The sequence below is a fragment of the Bufo bufo genome, chromosome 7 (genome assembly GCF_905171765.1).
Source record: "Bufo bufo chromosome 7, aBufBuf1.1, whole genome shotgun sequence".
In the NCBI taxonomy this organism is placed as follows: domain Eukaryota; kingdom Metazoa; phylum Chordata; class Amphibia; order Anura; family Bufonidae; genus Bufo; species Bufo bufo.
In genome coordinates this window covers 42915315-42939949 of record NC_053395.1, presented here as the reverse complement: position 1 = coordinate 42939949, position 24635 = coordinate 42915315, and the positions used below count along the sequence as shown (strand labels likewise).

The following is a 24635-nucleotide window of genomic DNA, read 5'->3' as shown; positions in this document are numbered from 1 at the left end:
TCTCACCCAGCATGGGTATATGTAAAAATACACCCCAAAACACATTGCTCTACTTCTCCTGAGTACAGCGATACCACATGTGTGACACTTTGTTGCAGCCTAGGTGGGCAAAGGGGCCCAAATTCCAATGAGTACCTTTTAGGAGGGCATTTTTAGGCATTTGGATTCCAGACTTCTTCTCACGCTTTAGGGCCCCTAAAATGCCAGGGCAGTATAAATACCCCACATGTGACCCCATTTTGGAAAGAAGACACCCCAAGGTATTCCGTGAGGGGCATAACGAGTTCATAGAAGTTTTTTTTTTTTTGGCACAAGTTAGCGGAAATCGATTTATTTATTTTTTTCTCACAAAGTCTCCCTTTCCGCTAACTTGTGACAAAAAGTTCAATCTTTCATGGACTCAATATGCCCCTCAGCGAATACCTTGGGGTGTCTACTTTCCGAAATGAGGTCATTTGTGGGGTGTGTTTACTGTTCTGGCATTTTGGACGGGGCTAAATTGTGAGCAACCCTGTAAAGCCTAAAAGGTACTCGTTGGACTTTCGGCCCCTTTACGCACCTAGGCTGCAAAAAACTGTCACACATGTGGTATCGCCGTACTCAGGAGAAATAGGGCAATGTGTTTTGGGGTGTATTTTTACATATACCCATGCTGGGTGAGAGAAATATCTCTGTAAATTGACAACTTTGTATAAATCTTTTTAAAAAGTTGTCATTTACAGAGATATTTCTCACACACAGTATGGATATATGTAAAAATACACCCCAAAACACATTGCCCTACTTCTCTCCTGAGTACGGCGATACCACATGTGTGACACTTTTTTGCAGCCTAAAGGGGCCCAAATTCCAATGAGTACTTTTAGGATTTCACAGGGCATTTTTTACGCATTTGGATTCCAAACTACTTCTCACGCTTTAGGTCCCCTAAAATGCCAGGGCAGTATAAATACCCCACAAGTGACCCCATTTTGGAAAGAAGACACCCCAAGGTATTTCGTGAGGGGCATGGCGAGTTCATGTACAATTTTATTTTTTGTCACAAGTTAGTGGAATATGAGACTTTGTAAGAAAAAAATAAAATAAAATATCATATTCCGCTAACTTGTGCCAAAAAAAAAAAAAATTCTAGGAACTCGCCATGCCCCTTACGGAATACCTTGGGGTGTCTTCTTTCCAAAATGGGGTCACTTGTGGGGTATTTATACTGCCCTGGCATTTTAGGGGCCCTAAAGCGTGAGAAGTAGTTTGGAATACAAATGCGTGAAATTCTAAAGATACTCATTGAAATTTGGGCACCTTTGTGCACCTAGGCTGCAAAAAAGTGTCACACATGTGGTATTGCCGTACTCAGTAGAAGTAGCGCAATGTGTTTTGGGGTGTATTTTTACATATACCCATACTGTGTGTGAGAAATATCTCTGTAAAATGACAACTTTGTATAAAAAAATGGGAAAAGTTGTCTTTTACAGAGATATTTATCTCACCCAGCATGGGTATATGTAAAAATACACCCCAAAACATATTGCCCTACTTCTTCTGAGTATGGCGATACCACATGTGTGACAGTTTTTTTGCAGCCTAGGTGCGCAAAAGGGCCCAAATTGACTAAATGAGTACTTTTAGGATTTCACAGGGCATTTTTACGCATTTGGATTCCAAACTACTTCTCACACTTTAGGGCCCCTAAAATGCAAGGGCAGTATAAATACCCCACAAGTGACCCCATTTTAGAAAGAAGACAGAGCAAGAGCAATAAACCGTGAAAGTAGTGTAGTGCAGAATTGTAAAAAGTGGTCTGGTCATTAAGGGGGTTTAAAGGGAACCTGTCACCATGATTTTGCGCATAGAGCTGGGGACATGGGCTGCTAGATGGCCACTAGCACATCTGCAGTACCCAGGTCCCACAGCTCTCTGCGCTTTTATTGTGTTAAAAAACAGTTTTGAGTGATATGCAAATGACCTGATATGAGTCCTGTAGCCGGAGATGAGTCAAGCCGGAAAGGAGCCCAGCACCGCCCCGCGTCCTCCGATTCTCCTCCTTGCCGGCTGACGTCACAGAGCTGGAGCGCCGAAATCTCGCGATGCGCGAGCTAGCGCATGCGTAGTTCGTTCCCTGTGCTGATGCCAGCACAGGGAATGAACATGATGCCGACACTGCGCATGCGCTAGCTCGCGCATCGTGAGATTTCGGCGCTCCAGCTCTGTGACGTCAGCCGGCAAGGAGGAGAATCGGAGGACGCGGGGCGGTGCTTGGCTCCTTTCCGGCTTGACTCATCTCCGGCTACAGGACTCATATCAGGTCATTTGCATATCACTCAAAACTGTTTTTTAACACAATAAAAGCGCAGAGAGCTGTGGGACCTGGGTACTGCAGATGTGCTAGTGGCCATCTAGCAGCCCATGTCCCCAGCTCTATGCCAAAATCATAGTGACAGGTTCGCTTTAAGCTAGGGGATCTGAGGTGGTTAAAAAACATCTGTTCTTAACAGTTTAAACTCTGTTTTGTCCCCTATCAGGGGACATGTATGGAAAAGATTTTAGGAACCGGGAGATGGAAAAAGATGCTTGGTCGGTCCTCTTACTTCCAATTTGGGGCACTGCGTGTACGGCTTGCAATGTACTGTGCCACCAGATATTAGTGGTGTGTTTAAGTAGTACTATTCCTATCAGTTTAATTCCTGTTACGTCCCCTATCAGGGGACGTGTATGAAATAGATTTTAGGAACCGGGAGATGGAAAAAGATGTTTGGTCGGTCCTCTTACTTCCAATTTGGGGCACTGCGCGTGCGCCGTGTAATGTACTGTGCAATCCCAATATAAGTGGTATGTTAAGTAGTCCTATTCCTATCAGTTTAATCCTTGTTACGTCCCCTATCAGGGGACGTGTATGGAATCGATTTTAGACAACCGCAAAGAGTTGTCAATAGTTGACATACTCATGACATAAATTTTATTCCTCTATGCGTCAATCTTGGCGTAGTGATGACTGTGCTTGTGCGCACGTTTGGGAGATTGCAGGCGATGGGGGTTTTTCAAAGCCTATGGTCGTGCTGAGGTAGTTCAGTGACAGTTAAGTGACCCAGAAAACAATGATTCTGCAGTGTGGGCCCATTGTTGGCCTAGTAGGCTTTATTGATCACCTTAGATGATCACAAAGAAAATTAATGTTTTTTCTATGCAAAATTATCCAGCCGATCGCTTTTGGTCTGTTCACAATGAAGCAACGACCTTATCATCTGGGGTGTGCCAACATTGCCATTGCCAACACACTCATAGAGGTGGTCGCTTCATTGTGACACGCAAGCCCCTTCACCACAACAAGGTAACGATCACGAAGGGGAATTGACACATGTATGTGCCTTTTTTTTTTTGTTTTGTTTTTGAAGCCCCAGTGCAGCACCAGAGGCCAGAAAAATTAGGCATGTACACATGCCTGAAAAATTTGGTATTGTTGCAGCCTAATTGTAGCAGCGGCCAGAAAAATTTATGTTTTCCAGGCAGAAAGTGCACTAAAACATTGCGGCTTGAACCCTAGTTGGTGGCGGATAAGTCACGCAAGTCATCCGGCATGCAGAGATAAAATACAGCTGTGTGTGGACCATTTTTAGCCCAAGGCAACTCATCTCATCAGGCCTTTTTTAGTCAAATGTATCGCCCACTGTCAGTCCCTTCGGGATCCATGCCTCATTCATCTTAATAAAGGTGAGGTAATCTAGACTTTTTTGACCGAGGCAAGTTCTCCTCTCAGTGACAATACCTCCTGCTGCACTGAAGGTCCTTTCTGACAGGACACTTGAAGCGGGGCAGGCCAGAAGTTCTATCGCAAATTAGGATAGCTCAGGCCACAGGTCAAGCCTGCACACCCAGTAGTCAAGGGGTTCATCGCTCCTCAGAGTGTCGATATCTGCAGTTAAGGCGAGGTAGTCTGCTACCTGTCGGTCGAGTCGTTCTCTGAGGGTGGACCCCGAAGGGCTGTGGCGATGCGTAGGACTTAAAAAGCTCTGCATGTCCTCCATCAACAACACGTCTGTAAAGCGTCCTGTCCTTGCCAACGTGGTCGTGGTAGGAGGAGGATTACTTTCACCACTTCCCCTGTTAGATTCCCGTTGTGCTGTGACATCACCCTTATACGCTGTGTAAAGCATACTTTTTAGTTAATTTTGGAACTGCTGCATCCTTTCCGACTTCCGGTAATTCGGTAACATTTCAGGCACTTTCTGCTTATACCGGGGGTCTAGTAGCGTGGCCACCCAGTACAGGTCATTCTCCTTCAGCCTTTTTATACAAGGGTCCCTCAACAGGCACGACAGCATGAAAGACCCCATTTGCACAAGGTTGGATACCGAGCTACTCATGTCCCGTTCCTCGTCCTCACTGATCTCACTGAAGGTCTGTTCTTCCCCCCAGCCACGTACAACACCACGGGTACCAGATAGGTGACAACGAGCACCCTGGGATGCCTGCTGTGGTTGGTCTTCCTCCTCCTCCTCAAAGCCACATTCCTCCTCTGACTCCTCTTCCTCATACTCCTCTTCCAGCGTTGCCGCAGGTCAATCAAGCGATGCTGATAAGGCTGTTTCTGGTGGTGATGGTGACCACAACTCTTCCTCTTCCTCTTCACGCTCATCTACAGCCTGATCAAGCACTCTTCGCAGGGCACGCTCCAGGAAGAAAACAATTGGGATGATGCCGCTGATGGTGCCTTCAGTGCGACTGACTAGGTTTGTCACCTCCTCAAAAGGACGCATGAGCCTACAGGCATTGCGCATGAGCATCCAGTACGTGGCAAAAAAATTCCCAGCTCCGCAGAGGCTGTCCTAGCACCCCGGTCATACAAACACTCGTTGACTGCTTTTTCTTGTTGGAGCAAGTGGTCGAACATTAGGAGTGTTGAATTCCAACGTGTCGGGCTGTCGCAAATCAAACGCCTCACTGGCATGTTGTTTCGCCGCTGGATATCTGAAAAGTGCGCCATGGCCGTGTAGGAACGCCTGATATGGCCACATACCTTCCTGGCCTGCTTGAGGATGTCCTGTAAGCCTGGGTACTTATGCACAAAGCGTTGTACAATCAGATTCAACACATTTGCCATGCACGGCACATGTGTCAACTTGCCCAAATTCAATGCCGCCAACAAATTGCTTCCGTTGTCACACACCACTTTGCCGATCTCCAGTTGGTGCGGAGTCAGCCACTGATCCACCTGTGCGTTCAGGGCGGACAGGAGTGCTGGTCCGGTGTGACTCTCTGCTTTCAGGCAAGTAAACCCCAAGAAGGCGTGACACTGTCGTATCCGGGATGTGGAATAGCCCCTGGGGAGCTGGGGGGGTGCAGTTGATATGGAGCAAGATGCAGCAGCAGAAGAGGACTCAGCCGAGGAGGTTATCGAAGAGGATGGAGTAGGAGGAGTAGAGGAGGTGGCAGCAGGCCTGCCTGCAAGACGTGGCAATGTCACCAACTCCTCTGCAGAGCCACGCATTACATGCTTGGCAGCTGTCAGCAGGTTTACCCAATGCTCAGTGTAGGTGATATACCTGCCCTGACCGTGCTTTGCAGACCAGGTATCAGTGGTCAGATGGACCCTTGCTCTGTGTGCCAGACATGCCATGACTTCCTTTTGCACAATAAAGTACAGGTTGGGGATCAGGGCCGGTACAAGGCAGGGGCCGAAGGAGCGGGTGCCCTGGGCGCTACCATTTGCGGACAGGAGGGGGTCGCAGGTGAAGTGCCAGCCACGGCCCCCCCTACATCATGCTGTGCCCCCCCATGTGCCCCCCCAACTAAAATGACCCCCCCCCCCCCAAGTGAGCAGCCGCCGCCGGGCACAGGGAGATGAGCGCTTCCATTGCGCTCATCTCCATTGTAAACTGTCTGTGCCAGCGGAGGTGCAGGGGAGGGAGAGGCGTGTCCCTTCCCTTTCCTCTGATAGGCTGCAGGCAGGCACCGAAGTGGAGGAGAGGCCCCGCCCCCTAATTACTCCTGTTTACCTTTCTAAAGCTAAAGGACCTTTGATGATGTCATCACAGGTCCTGTAAGGGAACTGCACAGTGTAAAGTGTAGTTCCCAGGTTAGAACAGTGCATCTGCCAGGACCTGTGATGACATCATCACAGGTCCTTCAACCCCTAACAGCAAGTATTAAAAGTTCACAAGCAGCTCTGTATTGATCCATACAGACTGGAATGGAGAGGTAAGAGGAGGTCCTCCACTTTTCATCATTTACCCCCCCCCCCTCCATGCCCTGTTTTTACTCATTGCTCACTCATGTATACTACTTCAGACAGTTACCACTACCTCATGTACCTCACAGTGACTATAATGCATAACTGACCACATATTTCTATAAACACTGCATCTACAGTATTATACCTTCTATGTGTCACATCAATACACTGCTCTGTATATATATATATATATATATATATACACACACATACATGCACACACACTGCATATATTACACAGTATTATACATGCAATATGTACAGATATATAGTATATACCGCAGTGCACTGATATGTGAGGTATGAGGTATAATAGATGCTGTGTGTACAGATATCAGTACACTTCTGTATATACTATATATGTGAGGTACGAGGTATAATAGATGCAGTGTGTACAGATATATAGTATATACAGCAGTGTACTGATATGTGAGGTACGAGGTGTCAATACACTGCTGTATTTACTATATACCTGTACATACTGCATCTATTATACCTCGTACCTCACATATTACACTACTGTATATACTGTATACACTGCATATATTATACCCCGTACCTCACATATCAGTACACTGCTGTATATACTATATACCTGTACACACTGCATCTATTATACCCTGTACCTCACATATCAGAACACTAGGGAATATACTATATACCTGTACACACTGCATCTATTATACCGCGTACCTCACATAACTGTACACTGCTGTATATAATATACATCTGCATCTATTATACCTCTTTTGTGTGCCAGGGCTGTTTTGTAATCCCATTCCGGCCCTGATGGCATAAATTATAAAACGCAGCAGCAAGAATAGTTCATGGAACAAAGGGAGGGGCTATAAAAGGGGAATGGGGGCCCAATTTAGATTCCTGCTATGGGGCCCAGTGATTTTTATGTACGCCCCTGGCTGCAGGCACTAGGCCGGCAGCCTATCAGAGGCCGGCGCAATGACGTCATCGTGCCGCCTGAGCCTTACATTACAGCGTGGGACACAGGAAGAGGCTGCATCGCATCGCTGACACTTAGGTAAGTATAAGTGTTTTTTTTTTGTTTTTTTTTACAATAGTGTTACTGGCACATTGGGGGGGCTTATTACAAAACTGGCACATGATGATGGGGGGGACTTTATACTGGCACATGATGATGGGGGGGAACTTTATAGTGTCTGTGACTTTCAAAGTCCCACAGTCCTTTGTTCTATTGCTTTAAGTATATTCTTGTTTTGAAACAACATTGATTCTTTCTTAAAAACGGGGGGGGGGGGGGGGCGCAGTTTGCCATCTTCGCCCTGGGCACCAAATGGCCTTGTCCCAGCCCTGTTGGGGATTGCCTTTTGTGAAAAGAAATTTCGGCCGGGTACCTTCCACTGCGGTGTCCCAATAGCTACATATTTTTTGAAGGCCTCAGACTCCACCAGCTTGTATGGTAAAAGCTGGCGGGCTAAGAGTTCCGACAAGCCAGCTGTCAGACGCCGGGCAAGGGGGTGACTTTGTGACATTGGCTTCTTACGCTCAAACATGTCCTTCACAGACACCTGACTGTGGGCAGATAAGCAGGAACTGCTCAAGGCGAGAGACGGAGTGGCGGATGGTTGAGAGGGGGCAAGGAGGACAGCAGTGGTTGACGTGGCTGAAGATGCTGGACCAGGAGGAGGATGGCGGCTTTGAGTTTGTGTGCTGCTTGTACTCATGTGTTGATCCCATAGGCGTTTGTGATTTGAGATCATGTGCCTTCGCAAAGCAGTTGTACCTAGGTGGGTGCTGGACTTCCCACAACTCAGTTTCTTTTGGCACAGGTTGCAAATGGCATCGCTGTTGTCAGAGGCAGGGCCTGTAATACACACGCTTGCAGGCAACTGACTGCTATTCTATTACAGTCAAAAAATTATTATTATTTTTTTTATGTAATCTACTGTGACACCAGATATGAGTTGCACTGGTGTGACACTGTGCACTGGCAGGGCCTGAAACACACACGCTTGCAGGCAACTGACTGCTATTATATTACAGTCAAAATTATTATTATTTTTTTAAATGTAATCTACTGTGATACCAGATATGAGTTGCACTGGTGTGACACTGTGCACTGGCAGGGCCTGAAACACACACGCTTGCAGGCAACTGATTGCTATTCTATTACAGTCAAAAAATTATTATTATTTTTTAAATGTAATCTACTGTGACACCAGATATGAGTTGCACTGGTGTGACACTGTGCACTGGCAGGGCCTGAAACACACACGCTTGCAGGCAACTGACTGCTATTATATTACAGTCAAAATTATTATTATTTTTTTAAATGTAATCTACTGTGACACCAGATATGAGTTGCACTGGTGTGACACTGTGCACTGGCAGGGCCTGAAACACATACGCTTGCAGGCAACTGACTGGTATTATATTACTGTCAAAATTTGTTTTTGTTTTTTTAAATGTAATCTACTGTGACACCAGATATGAGTTGCACTGGTGTGACACTGTGCACTGGCAGGGCCTGAAACACACACGCTTGCAGGCAACTGACTGCTATTATATTACAGTCAAAATTGTCTTTTTTTTTAATGTAAACTACTGTGACACCAGATATGAGTTGCACTGGTGTGACACTGTGCACTGGCAGGGCCTGAAACACACACGCTTGCAGGCAACTGACTGCTATTATATTACAGTCAAATTATTATAATTTTTTTTAAATGTAATCTACTGTGACACCAGATATGAGTTGCACTGGTGTGACACTGTGCACTGGCAGGGCCTGAAACACATACGCTTGCAGGCAACTGACTGGTATTATATTACTGTCAAAATTTGTTTTTGTTTTTTTAAATGTAATCTACTGTGACACCAGATATGAGTTGCACTGGTGTGACACTGTGCACTGGCAGGGCCTGAAACACACACGCTTGCAGGCAACTGACTGCTATTCTATTACAGTCAAAATTATTATTTTTTTTAAATGTAATCTACTGTGACACCAGATATGAGTTGCACTGGTGTGACACTGTGCACTGGCAGGGCCTGAAACACACACGCTTGCAGGCAACTGACTGCTATTATATTACAGTCAAAATTATATATATTTTTTTAAATGTAATCTACTGTGATACCTGATATGAGTTGCACTGGTGGGACACTGTGCACTGGCAGGGCCTGAAACACACACGCTTGCAGGCAACTGACTGCTATTATATTACAGTCAAAATTATATATATTTTTTTAAATGTAATCTACTGTGATACCAGATATGAGTTGCACTGGTGGGACACTGTGCACTGGCAGGGCCTGAAACACACACGCTTGCAGGCAACTGACTGCTATTCTATTACAGTCAAAATTATTTTTTTTTTTAAATGTAATCTACTGTGACACCAGATATGAGTTGCACTGGTGTGACACTGTGCACTGGCAGGGCCTGAAACACACACGCTTGCAGGCAACTGACTGCTATTATATTACAGTCAAAATTATATATATTTTTTTAAATGTAATCTACTGTGATACCAGATATGAGTTGCACTGGTGTGACACTGTGCACTGGCAGGGCCTGAAACACACACGCTTGCAGGCAACTGACTGCTATTATATTACAGTCAAAATTGTCTTTTTTTTAAATGTAATCTACTGTGACACCAGATATGAGTTTCACTGGTGTGACACTGTGCACTGGCAGGGCCTGAAACACACACGCTTGCAGGCAACTGACTGCTATTATATTACAGTCAAATTATTATTATTTTTTTTAAATGTAATCTACTGTGACACCAGATATGAGTTGCACTGGTGTGACACTGTGCACTGGCAGGGCCTGAAACACATACGCTTGCAGGCAACTGACTGGTATTATATTACTGTCAAAATTTGTTTTTGTTTTTTTAAATGTAATCTACTGTGACACCAGATATGAGTTGCACTGGTGTGACACTGTGCACTGGCAGGGCCTGAAACACACACACGCTTGCAGGCAACTGACTGCTATTCTATTACAGTAAAAATTATTATTTTTTTTAAATGTAATCTACTGTGACACCAGATATGAGTTGCACTGGTGTGACACTGTGCACTGGCAGGGCCTGAAACACACACGCTTGCAGGCAACTGACTGCTATTATATTACAGTCAAAATTATTTATATTTTTTTAAATGTAATCTACTGTGATACCAGATATGAGTTGCACTGGTGGGACACTGTGCACTGGCAGGGCCTGAAACACACACGCTTGCAGGCAACTGACTGCTATTATATTACAGTCAAAATTATATATATTTTTTTAAATGTAATCTACTGTGATACCAGATATGAGTTGCACTGGTGTGACACTGTGCACTGGCAGGGCCTGAAACACACACGCTTGCAGGCAACTGACTGCTATTATATTACAGTCAAAATTTGTTTTTGTTTTTTTAAATGTAATCTACTGTGACACCAGATATGAGTTGCACTGGTGTGACACTGTGCACTGGCAGGGCCTGAAACACACACGCTTGCAGGCAACTGACTGCTATTATATTACAGTCAAAATTGTCTTTTTTTTTTTTATGTAATCTACTGTGACACCAGATATGAGTTGCACTGGTGTGATACTGTGCACTGGCAGGGCCTGAAACACACACGCTTGGAGGCAACTGACTGCTATTCTATTACAGTCAAAATTATTATTATTTTTAAATGTAATCTACTGTGACACCAGATATGAGTTGCACTGGTGTGACACTGTGCACTGGCAGGGCCTGAAACACACACGCTTGCAGGCAACTGACTGCTATTATATTACAGTCAAAATTGTTGTTTTTTTAAATGTAATCTACTGTGACACCAGATATGAGTTGCACTGGTGTGACACTGTGCACTGGCAGGGCCTGAAACACACATGCTTGCAGGCAACTGACTGCTATTATATTACAGTCAAAATTTGTTTTTGTTTTTTTTAATGTAATCTACTGTGACACCAGATATGTCACCGCCAGATCTCTGAGAAGTTCTGATAGACGTTCTTCAGCACCTCCTGCATGATGTTCTTTTGTTTTGCTTTCGCTTTGACATCTCTTCTCCCTCTCCCAGCTGTCATTTATTAGCAGTGATTGCCTCCCTATATATCTCCTCCCATACTGCTTCAATTTGCGGTTGAAGGTGCTCACAAGGTACAGGGTCAAAGTTTGCTCAATGATGACGAATAGGGGGCGGACCGAACATCGCATATGTTCGCCCGCCGCGGCGAACGCAAACAAGCTATGTTCGCCGGGAACTGTTCGCCGGCGAATAGTTCGGGACATCTCTATTAGCCAGTGAATGAATTCATTTCTCAAACATTACCTGAAGAACAGGAGAAGGTTGGGGCTCATTTAGACTGATATAAGTTGAGTCGTTAACAATGGTGTACTGAGTCAGCGCCTTGCCTGACTTCTGCTTGTATAATAGAAATGACAAGGCCAATGTGTTTTATCAGAGTAGAGGAAACATAATGTCAGTAATTCACATAGAATTAAACACAGTAAATGGCGCATAATATTGGAATGATGAACCACAAGTCATTTTCATCAAGGACCCACTCGTCCTTCTTTAATAGAAAGCAAGGAACCTTGAAATACTTTTCTAGCTTGTAAAGAAGAAACAACATTTGTCAACTGAGCTACAGTAAATGAACTAGATTATATTTCAGTAAATCTTCACTAATGTACAAAAAGAAAACCTGTAAAAGTAAAGAAAACCATTTAAAGGGGTATTCCCATCTGTGATATTTATGGCCTATATCTACAAAATGTACTGTTCCAGAAGAGGGCCCCGAAGTGAAGGGAAAGCAAGCTGTGCATCTGTGGCCACCCTCCTTTCACCAATATGGGACTTCTGAAAATAAGTGAGCGCACCCGCTTGGCTGTTTTTGGAAGTCCCATAGGAATAAATGGAGAGGACACTGTACATGCACAATGTATTCTTCACTTTCTTCTGAGTCCCGTTTTGGAGGTAGGAACCACACCTATCTGACATTTCCAGCATATCCAAATGATATGCCATAAATGTCCCAGATGAGACAACCCCTTTAATTGTTAGATAGGGTCAGACTGGGATTTCCTGGGCCCACCAGAGGAGATGATTTTGAATGTGAATTATCCCATAAGAAACAGACCCTAATAGTTAGTGATTGTCTCCAAAGTCAGTCCCAAATGGAGCTGCCTTTACCTGGACCTTTGAGGGCCATTACACCACAGCCAAGGACCACCGGATGATTCTGGTGAAGTCTAATCTTATAATAGGGACTGGTATTGAAGGTGTATTCTCAAACCACATCATAGCGCTTTGAGGTTGGAATGAGCTTAGCATTTCTAAAAAGTCTCCAACCATTGGCAGCTGCAGGAACTGTAGTACACTATTGGCACCAAGGAGGTGATAATATGACTGAATATTGACACTAGGGTCAAAACCATATAGAGTTTTGTGACTGATCTCTGCAGCCTAGAAATTCCTCTGCAATATCTAGGCTGAATCCAACTGAAGATTTAGGAGTTAGAAAGGGGACACAGTAAGACGTTCTACTGGGTGGTTATTTCCCATTTTTGAAAATGGTGAAGGTTATAGCGTGATCACATAAATCTGAGGGATTGGTCATTTTGATGACAGATGAGAATGGATTCGGTGTGGCTTCTTTTATCAGAAATGTTACTTTCAGAGGGCCGGGAGCTGGCAACTGAAAATAAAGATGAGTATCTGACTGCAGAATGAGAATAACCACGGAGTTACCTGTCATTCTCATAGTTGTATGTACGTTGTATAAAGTCAGTCCTCTCTGTTAAAGTCACAAACCAGATAGATGAATCGCTAAACTGAAATCCCTTGTATATAAGTTGTATAGAGTCAGTCCTCTCTGTTAAAGTCACAAACTAAATAGCTGAATCACCAAACTGAAATCCATTTAGAGCAGATGTATTAACGTAAATTCTGAGATACAGGGATAAATAGGCTTAACATGACTGAGGTGCATAAAAAGTTTACTAGACTATGACAAAATATATGTTCAAAAGATAACATATAAAGTAAAGTAAGTATCAGTTGTGAAAAAAGGAGCCAGCTCCCCATCGACCAGATTCCAATATGGCACTTGGCTGACGCCTATATGATACAAAGAGAGGTGGTAGTAGCAAGATCTTACACTGATGATGTCCTCAATGGAACTGAGTTAATTGTTACATACTGGCTATATGTTTTCTAACCTCCTGGTCCCTCCTAAAGGTCTTCAGTGTGCAGTACGTATGTACAGTTACATCAGACCTTAGGAACACGGCCAGGTACCACTAACCAACTACATTACAAGGAATTAAAGGGGAAATAGCCACTAAAATACCTTGCTACACAGCAGGTTAAAGGGGTTATCCACCTTTTTCTTACTGATGATCTATACTTTGAATAGATCATCAGCATCTGATCGGCGGAGGTCTGGCACTCGGGAGCAGTGTTCTCAGTATTGCTGCGGCCTTCTTGCTGCTTCCTCCAGGCCAGTGACGTCACAGACCACGTGATCTATAGTTGTGACGTTACTGGCCTGCGGGAAGCTGCGAGAAGGCACCAGTGGGGGTCCCAGTTGTCAGGCCCCCACCAATCAGATAACCCCTTTAAGCTGGCTTGCCAAATCTACGCATTCCCATGGTTATCGTGTCACTGCATAAATGGACAGTTTAAAAATTACAAAATAAATCTTTATTGAAAACTCTTATCATAAAATCACTTGGCTAATATTGTCTTACTAAGTTCACCAAAAAGAACAGGCAGTTTGGGACTAGTGTCAAATTTAGACTCAAGTATGTTTTAGGTCTACTAGGCACTAAACGTGGTCAGAGCAGGAGGTATGCTTACGGATTTTAGCATTACCTATCTCTGCATACAAAGTGCAAATTCTCTGCTTTGACCAGGTTCCCATAAGAAAATGGTACTATTGGTAACCACTGGGCAGCCAGAATTGGTCCTGTGGTGTGTACCATGCGTGCACTACAGAGACATACGCAATTCACCTATGCCGGGTATGTAGTCCCAGTATCTCAGTGGTGTACTCGTATGGCTACTGTCACTGTTGGCCAGGAGAAGGAGTGCAACACTTTTTAACCTTCTAGTGGACCTGGCCAGAGTGTGTGAGACAAGTACTCAGGGTAGGACATGAGAGTACAGCACCTGTTTAAAGCTCTCAACTGGCTATTCTGCTGACCCTCAAGATTTCTATCCCTGCGCTTGCTAACAATTCCACCAGCACTACTGTCAGAGTATGAAGCCCTAAATATAATTCCCATGGTTACCTTAAACTCTGGAAGGAGGTCTGGACCTTGCTTCAGGATAGTCCCTTGGTTGCAATCCTCAGCATAACCTCGGATTGCCAGAAGAAGAACTGATGAAGCAATGGTGTTGTCAGGAGATGTCGGAATCAGAATCAGATACAGTATTTAGTAGGAACAGCAATGTAAAGGAACAAGAGCCGTGAAAGAATGTACTTCACTCACCAGGTGCCTAGTGCCTAGGCCATCAAGGCCTAAACTAATCCTCAATACCACCCTCTGAAAACAAAAGGAGAGCTGACCGAACAGACAGAAGTTATCATTGGAGCAGTAGAAGTGCCCGGTTGTCTACCATTGGCAGGAAGCATGATTACCAACAGGGTAATTACCAAACCACAAGAACGATGAACATGACAAATGTCTGGGGGTGAAGAACCGGAGACAAAAAATTTGGGAAATGATGCAACATGATCATTTTTTAGATAAATGGATGAAGAACATCTAACAACATGCAGTCACGTTACTTTTTAGTCGATGCAGATCCCACTTATACCTCCTCTTATTTGATGTGACATTATCCTCGGCTTCTAAATAAAAGGAAATGTTTTATGGCTCATAGCACAAGGAGTAAGGGGGACATAATAATATATTGTATGAGTAATGGAGAAATCTGTAATTACAGGAGAACAATACATAATATAATTATAAAAAGAGAGAGAGAGACAGTCAGGCAGGAGTTGTGAGACCATATAAGGTGACTATCATCTGTGCTGGCCTAGACCAGCATGGCACCTTGCCTGGCATGGCATGCCCCCCAGCCTCATATCTATTCCCCCACCACTGCTACTCTTCTTTCTGTCATAGCACAAAAAAGTCAATATGAGAACCATTAAACCACAGAAAATAAAGGCCGCCAGAGAACTGCTATTAGAGAAGAGACTTTTATGCACCATTAGCTGGAGCACATGACTAGGACTAAAGCACTCGAGAGACTAGGGACTGAGACATTGTGCTTTTGGACCATGCAGGTCACCTTACCAGTGAACACCAAAGGCTGTAGCATAAAATCATCTAAATGGGTACTTAAAGATGACCTGTCACCAATCCTGACATATCTATTTCAGTAAATTATAGTATTCCACATGTTATGACTCAATCATGTACCATTCCTCTATTACTCCTGCAAGAATTTTATGAATCATGTACAATAGGGTGTTACCAGTTGGATGTGTGTCCCCACACAGTCTGATACTTTCTAATTAGTGGAGATTGTGCAGAACCCCCCCCCCCCCCCCCCCCATTCATAACACTCAGTTGCAGATTCATTGATAAACTTCTAGTAGCAGTAACAGAGGAACAGAATAAAAAGGATGTTATATGAAAAGATGTTATTATTTGGGAAATGCAAGCAGTTACTAAAACAGACATGTCAGGAGTGGGGACAGCTCCTTTTTAAAGGGTTGTCTGGTTTAACTCAGCATGTCCATAGATTGCATGGAGAGCCTAATGATTTATATGGGATTTGTGCAATTCTCCATTTTCCAGACACAGCACCAATCTACAGCAAAGCTTTTAAGTCAAAAGGAAATTGTTTATACACACACTGCACCAAAATACATCAAATAAATATACTGAAGAAGTAAAGCATAGTCATTGTAAAATCAATATAGTCAATACAGGAGGCAGCTTTTATGATATGTGTCCGAATCAGGTTTGAGGGAAACTTATCTCAGTGGCAGAACCTGAAAGAACATCTTCTCTGCGGAAAAAATGAAATTCTGGGAAGATACATGAAGGAACTGAATGACTGATGAAATGAGGGAGACATTCATTCATGTACTGGAGCAATGATATCGCTCATCTATGTACTTTTATGTGCAGTGGACATGTGACTAAATCATGGACGTGACCTCGGAAAGTCAGTGAAATCAAAGCGGGAGTACATACCGTATTTTTCGCCCTATAAGACGCACCGGCCCATAAGACGCACCTAGGCTTTTGGGGAGGAAAATAAGAAAAAAAATATTTTTAACCAAAAGGTGTGCTTTTGGTGGGTTTGGAACTAATGGTGGTCTGTGGATGGCACTATTACTGGGGATCTGTGAAGGACACTGTTATGGGGGGATCTGTGAAGGACACTGTTATGGGGGGATCTGGGGATGGCACTGTTATGGGGGATCTGTGGATGACGCACTGTTATGGGGGGATCTGTGACGGACACTGTTATTGGGGGGGGATCTGTGAAGGATACTGTTACAGGGGGGGATCTGTGGCTGTCACTGTTATGGGGGATCTGTGGGTGGCACTGTTATGGGGGATCTGTGGATGGCACTGTTATGGGGGATCTGTGGATGGCACTGTTATGGGAGATCTGTGGATGGCACTGTTATGGGAGATCTGTGGATGGCACTGTTATAGGGGATCTGTGGATGGCACTGTTATATATGTGCCATCCACAGACCCCCCACCCCATAACAGTGCCATCCACAGACCCTCCACCCCTTAACAGTGCCATCCACAGATGTCCCCCATAAAACTGTCATCCACAGATTCCCCTCCCCCCACCGCTCCAGTGCTGCAGTATACAAATATAAAATGTCTCATTCAATTAAAAGTGATTAAACATGCCCCCTCACTCCTAATATTACCGTACACCCTAACAGCTTCTTTACAACGCAGGCAGGCAGGCCGGGCGGCCGGCGCGTCACTCACTGACGTCACGTGCCTGCGCCGCCTGCTTCATTCATAAAGTAGGCGGCGCAGGCACGTGACATCAGGGAGTTACGCTGCCGCCCGCCTGGCCTGCCTGCCTGCATTCTACAGAAGCTGTTAGGGTGTACGGTAATATTAAAAGTGGGGGGCATGTTTAATCACTTTTAATTGAATGAGACATTTTATATTTGTATAGTGCAGCACTGGAGCGGTGGGGCCGGAGTACAGTGACTGCACCGGCCCCGCCGCAATTTCCGGCCCCCAGCTCCTCCTCCCAGTCCCTCCCCGGTCGCTCATACATCACAGCCTGTGGTGTAAAAATGTCAGCATTCGCCCCATAAGACGCAGAGGCATTTCCCCCCCATTTTTTGGGGGAAAAAAGTGCGTCTTATGGGGTCAAAAATACGGTAGGTGTTTTTTTTCTTTTACTTATGTTGGTTTCAAAAATTATTTATTTCATTCCTTAAATTGAGTTCTCCCACTCTAGACATTTATGGCATATGTAGAACTGGGGTCCACTGATCTCCACTGATTCTGCCACAGGACTGGCCATACCTAATACAGACTTGACTAGGCAGGAGCCTCTTACACTCTCTTCCGGAACATAATGGTGGCTACCTGACCAGACAAAACAGGGTTAAATGGACCTCTATTGTCCCAGTAGTTCCAGAATTGACTCTCCAGTTCTGAATTTCTAATGTCTTCCACTTACAATGCTGTTCTAACACCTCTCCTGAGGCAGTTTAATCACACCTTATAGATTCAGTCATGCAAAATTATCTTGAGAAAACCAGTCAGATAACAAGTGAAACTTCTTTAAGAAAAAAAAAAGTCCCTTGGGCCCACCAGGGCTCACCCTTTCTGTATATAGGACCTGTAGGGATTTCCCAAATGGTAGCCTTTGGATAAATACACAGTAGCATTTTAGTGGTGGAAATCAAAGTAATAAATGTCTTTCATTGTAGGCACACCACAATTCAACAGGCGGCAGTGATCAGCTTACTTCAGCCGACACTTTAAAGAAAAAACAATTCAGTCCCGAATCTGAACACATCACATAGGAAGGGTTAGGGCACAGTACCATACTCCCAACGGAGTGGATGGGGACCTTGCTTTGTATTTTGTCTCTCGGCACAGACCCTCTGGTTTTCACTCTTCTCCAATAACACACAGCTACACAGAGCTTTACTGTCAGCCAGGTAATCACACACACGACCCAGCTGGCTGAATTTTTGTAAGCCCGTCAAAACCCAGCCTGGACCGTGGGGAGTAGCCACACGCCCAGCACTATGGCTACTCCCAGGGCCGGCCTTTGGGGTGTGCGAGCTGTGCGGCCGCATGGGGCGCCATGGCAACAGGGGCGCCCAGCGGCCAGGGCCAAACAGGCTGTACTGACAGCGAGGAGGCTCCTTAGCCAGTGTAGCAACTGTCACAAACACCACACACTGTAACGATATGCAGGACGGCAGCGGCGGGCTTCTCTCACTTCCAGTCACCGCCCTTACTACTTTACGCCCTGCCTTTGTCACAACATCCACACTTCTCATTTACAAGATATGAATCCCAGGCATAGTCATCTGTATTGCCATCCTCAGGAGAGGGAGAGAGATGTGTCTGCTGGGATTCAAACCCATGATCTTCTGTATCAGAGGCAAAGCACTTACCCACACAGCTATAAGAGATACATAGCCACTGACTGAAAAAAATATGAGACTTCTACTGTAGACTCTGTTAGCTGTTATAGCCAGTGTACATCTATACACATGACAGCTGCCCCAGCACACTCAGCTCTACTACATCTCTATATATGACAGCTGCCCCAGAACACCCAGCTCTGCTACATCTATACACATGACAGCTGCCCCTGCACACTCAGCTCTGCTATATCTATATATCTCTATGTATTACTATTCAGTAGATAGATATATAGAGATATAGCAAAGCTGAGTGTGCTGGGGCAGCTGTCATGTGTATAGATGTAGCAGAGCTGGGTGTGCTGGGGCAGCTATCATATATAGAGCTATAGCAGAGCTAAATGCGCTGGGGCAGCTGTCATGTGTATGGATGTACACTAGCTATCAAAGCTATAAACGAGTCTACAGTAGAAGTCTCATATTTTTCAGTCAGTAGCTATGCAGCTCTTATAGCTGTGTGGTTAAGTGCTTTGTCTCTGATACAGAAGGTCATGGGTTTGAGTCCCAGCAGAAACTTTTCTGAAATACAGGCTAAATTAGAATACACAAGCACTGACTCCATATATGGACATACAGCGCGGGACACAGGCCGGAAGAGGCCTGCATCGCATCGCTGACATGGAGGTAAGTATAAGTGTTTTGTTTTTGAAATACCCGACTGTTACTGCCACATGGGGGAAGCGGGAGGCACTTGATACTGGCACATGGTGGGAGGGGGGTTGGCACCTGATACTGGCACATGGGTGGGGTTGACACTATGATACGGGGGAAGGAGAGAGGCACTTGATACTGGAACATGGGGGGGTGGTTGGCACTATGATATTGGCACATAGGGGGTGGGTGGGTGGGAAGGAGAGAGGCAATTGATACTGGCACATTAGGAGGGGGGAGATGGCACTATGATACTGGCACATATGGGGGGGTGGGAAGGAGAGAGGCACTTAATACTGGCACATTGGGGGAGGAGATGGCACTATGATACTGGCACAATTTAGGAGAGAGGCACTTGATACTGGCACATTGGGGGGGGGAGATGGCACTATGATACTGGGACATGGGGAGGGAGAGGCACTTGATACTGGCACTTTTGGGGGGGAGATGGCACTATGATACTGGCACATGGGGGGGGAGGAGAGAGGCACTTGATACTGGCACTTTGGGGGGGGGAGATGGCACTATGATACTGGGATATGGGGGGGAGATGGCACTATGATACTGGGACATAGAGGGGGAGGCACTTGATACTGGCACTTTTGGGGGGGGGGGAGATGGCACTATGATACTGGGACATGGGGGGGGGAGGAGAGAGGCACTTGATACTGGCACATGGGGGGTTTGGTTGGCACTTGATACTGGCACATGGGGGGGTTGGCACTATGATACTGGCACATGGGGGTGGGAAGGAGAGAGGCACTTGATACTGGCACTTTTGGGGAGGGCGAGATGGGACTATGATACTGGGACATGGGGGGAGGAGAGAAGCACTTGATACTGGCACATGGGGAGGTTTGGCACTTGATATTGGCACATGGGGGGGGGGGTTGGCACTATGATACTGGCACATGGGAGGGTGGAAAGGAGAGAGGCACTTGATACTGGCACATTGGGAGGGGAGATGGCACAATGATACTGGCACATTAGGGGGAGAGATGGCACTATGATACTGGCACTTTGGGGGGGGGGCGAGATGGCACTATGATACTGGGACATGTGGGGGGGAGGAGAGAGGCACTTGATACTGGCACATGATAGGGGGGCATCTATGGGGACACTTACTGGCACATTATAAGGCCCTTAATCATACCCAGTATCACCCATAGCCAGTCTCCTGCCCCACTTAATCATACCCTGTCACCTTTCCCCAGTCCCCTGCCCCCCTTAATCATACCCAGTGTCACCCTTACCCAGTCCCCTGCCCCCTCAATTAGACCCTGCCCCCTTAATCATACCCTGTCACCTTTACCCAGTCCCCTGCCCCTTAATCATACCCAGTGTCACCCTTATCCAGTCCCCTAATTGAGGGGTCAGGAGACTGGGTAAGGGTGACACTGGGTATGATTAAGAAGGGCAGGGGACTGGGTAAAGGTGACAGGGTATGATTAAGGGGGACAGGGGACTGGCTCTGGGTGACACTGGGTATGATTAAGGGGGGCAGGGGACTGGGCAAAGGTGACAGGGTATGATTAAGGGGAGCAGAAGACTGGCTATAGGTGACACTGGGTATGATTGTACTTGTTTGCACTTGCACTTAAATTATCTGTAATAAAAAAACTGTTTGTTACAAAGATTGTTTTCCTCTTTGCGTATGTTTAGGTGAACCGGTGGGGGGGGGGGGGCACAAGATTAGCTCGCATAGGGCGCCTGAACACCTAAGGCTAGCCCTGGCTACTCCCAGTAAGAGCTGTCCCGGGTTAGCTTTTCACAGCTATGCTAACTACCAAAGTGTCCATCAGCAACTGCTGCGGACATATGCACTACTAGTTCCTACTTCACCGAGGTCAGGAACCTCTGTGACACATATCTTCCATCTATGATGGTCCCTTGTGCCTTTCTACAGACCTCAGGACCATTGTTGTTAGAGCATGGCCCACTGAAAGGTACTCTGGTTGGCTAGTCCAACCCTGGCTACAGATATACTATGACCTGGTGACCTGGATAAGTGAGAACCTTCACAGACTTGTGAAGATTTTGTGATTTTTGTGATCTCCATTGTCCCAGTAGTTCCAAAATTGACTCTGCAGTTCTGATAGTCTTGTGAATTTGTAATGTCTGCCACTTACAATGCTCTTCTAACACCTCTCCCGAGGCAGTTTAATCACACCTTATAGATTCAGTCATGCAAAATCATCTTGAGAAAACCAGTCAGATAACAAGTGAAACTTCTTTAAGAAAAAAAAAAGTCCCTTGGGCCCACCATGGCTCACCCTTTCTGTATATAGGACCTTAGGACCATTGTTGTTAGAGCATGGTCCCAAAGAAACTCTGGTACTCTCGTTGGCTAGTCCAACCCTGGCTACAGATATACTATGACCTGGTGACCTGGATGAGTGAGAACCTTCAGAGACTTGAGAAGATTTTTTGGTTTCGTGATGGAGGCAATTGTTGGATTTTCAAACTGAATTGTCAGATACTGAATTAAAGGGATTTCAGTCCCATAAAACAATATATTGACATGCATGTGTATGCCAAATGCTGGCAACCAACTATCGATTGAACTCCACCTTGGGTAGTAATATCATTGCTATTCTAATTGAAGAATAATGGTCCAGAACCGTGTTAATCCATAAAACAGGAGTTTATTATCACATTGCATACATAGAAATTAATGACGCGTTTCAGGCGATCATGAGCTTGTGGTGGCCCGAAGGGCGTCAATTTTTGCTTATGCCATTTTACTCTACATGATAATAAACTCTTGTTTTTATGGATTGATGGGGTGCTGGACTTTTTCTCTTAATATTTTGACTGAAAGGTGTGTGTGGGGGGTGGTGGGGTGGAGTTTACAGGGCCCTTAATCATGATATTAATGCAAACTTTTAATTGTTTGATTTCTATGAATGTCTTACTGGCTTCCTGACCTATTTTATGGCTAAAAAACTCTTGAACAGAGAGAAAAATTACTTTGAGAACTGCAAGATTATTAAGTTCTCTGCATGATAAGCTGATTTAAATGGTTGCAGAGAACAGGGTTGAACCAGCAGAGCAGAGCCCACATGCTCCAGTGTATCCCCTGACTGTCGGTTTAATGCCTAAAACAGAATTTTGGGAACTTAATAAGGAGATATAATAACATTCTGTTTCATCACACGCTGCCTGCTGCTAAAAGGCGATGAAATGTTAAAAATCAGAGACTGAAGTCAAACATGCTCCTCCGGGAAACCATCAGGCATGCAGTAGTTTTTTCCTTGTTAAGTTTACAAAGTTATCTTTTAGAAAACTTGTGAGTAAAGGTGTGGGGCGGCTACAAAGCAGAATTGTGAAATGATATCAGATTTTGCTAACAGCTGAAATAAAGTGTATAATGTGGTATCAGAGATGGTTCTTGGGATAGACCAACAACCTGGTCAAGGACTAGTCACATTATTGTCATTTATAACTAGAGATGTCGCGAACATAAAATTTTCCGTTCGCGAACGGCGAACGTGAATTTCCGCAAATGTTCGCGAACGGGCGAACCGCCATAGACTTCAATAGACAGGCGAATTTTAAAACCCACAGGGACTCTTTCTGGCCACAATAGTGATGGAAAAGTTGTTTCAAGGGGACTAACACCTGGACTGTGGCATGCCGGAGGGGGATCCATGGCAAAACTCCCATGGAAAATTACGTAGTTGACGCAGAGTGTGGTAAGTTAAATTCGCAATGCGATTAATATAACCTGCATTAATCGCATTGCGATTACAACTTAGATCTGAGATCCTAATGGTTGTATTGCTAGTATTGACGAATATAACGAATATAGCTCTATATTCTCAATCTTCGTTATATTCTAGCAATACAACAATTAGGAACCCAGCTCTAAGTTGAATTCACAATGCGATTAATATAACCTGTATTAATCGCATTGCGATTACAACTTAGATCTGAGTTCATAATGGTTGTATTGCTAGAATTGACGATTCCGAATATAACGATTATAGCACTATATTCTCAATCTTCGTTATATTCTAGCAATACAACCATTAGGAACTCAGATCTAAGTTGAATTCGCAATGCGATTAATATAACCTGTATTAATCGCATTGCGATTACAACTTAGGTCTGAGTTCATAATGGTTATATTGGTCGTGCCGTCACGTGGTAAAGTGGGACAGGGGTGTGACTCACTGCAGCCTGGTGAGTGGTGGGGCGCCACGGCAGCTGCCCTGCAGGAGTCTCTGGTGCCGGGAGGAGGAGGTAGGTAGAGCGGCTCTGACTTTATAGACCAAATTATTTTAATAATACCCCAATAATAATAAGTTAATAGCCTAACCCCATTCATAAATTACTGTGGATTATTATAGAGACGGCCCCAGGCCAGGAGACATAAGGGGTTTGGTTGAACTGTGGGCTGGGGCCACCCGGTCACATTTACTAATCTTTGCTCAGGGGGCCCTCATAAATATAGACCCACATGGTGTGGACTGGTCATTTTTACTAAGGAATATAGTTTAAACGTTTATGTGCAAAAGAGAAAATAAGAAGTCAGCTCCAATCAGATATCTGCACATAGACCAAGACTCTGGGCCTATAAAGATATCTGATTGGAGCTGACTTAGTGACTTCTTTTTCTCTCTCTTTATTTCTTTATTATGGCTTCGGGGGGGGGGGGGGGGGGCGGGGGTGACACCATTTTCTACCGCACCGGGTGACACCAGCCATAGCAACTCCACTGTAACCATTAGGAACCCAGCTCTAAGTTGAATTCGCAATGCGATTAATATAACCTGTATTAATCGCATTGCGATTGCAACTTAGAGCTAAGTTCCTAATGGTTGTATTGCTAGAATTGACGGATATAGCACTATATTCTCAATCTTCGTTATATTCTAGCAATACAACAACCATTAGGAACCCAGCTCTAAGTTGAATTCGCAATGCGATTAATATAACCCGTATTAATCGCATTGCGATTACAACTTAGTCAAATTTGTGACACTGCAGCTTCAGAATGAATCTAAGATGGATGCTGTCCCTAAAATGGATGCTGTCCTTGCTATTTGATAGGAGGTGGGAGGGTCTGGGAGGGAGGGTATGCTGAT

The 24635-nt window shown here is 44.9% G+C and overlaps 1 protein-coding gene across 1 annotated transcript in view; it reads right to left on the bottom strand.

Moving 5' to 3' along the window:
* Positions 1–24635, bottom strand: part of LOC121008735 (neuronal pentraxin-2-like) — a 45921-nt gene that overhangs the window by 10845 nt on the left and 10441 nt on the right. Inside the window, exon 3 of the mRNA XM_040441431.1 lies at positions 14513–14601. Coding sequence (XP_040297365.1) covers positions 14513–14601 — 89 coding nt within the window. The remainder of the gene's footprint in view (positions 1–14512; positions 14602–24635) is intronic.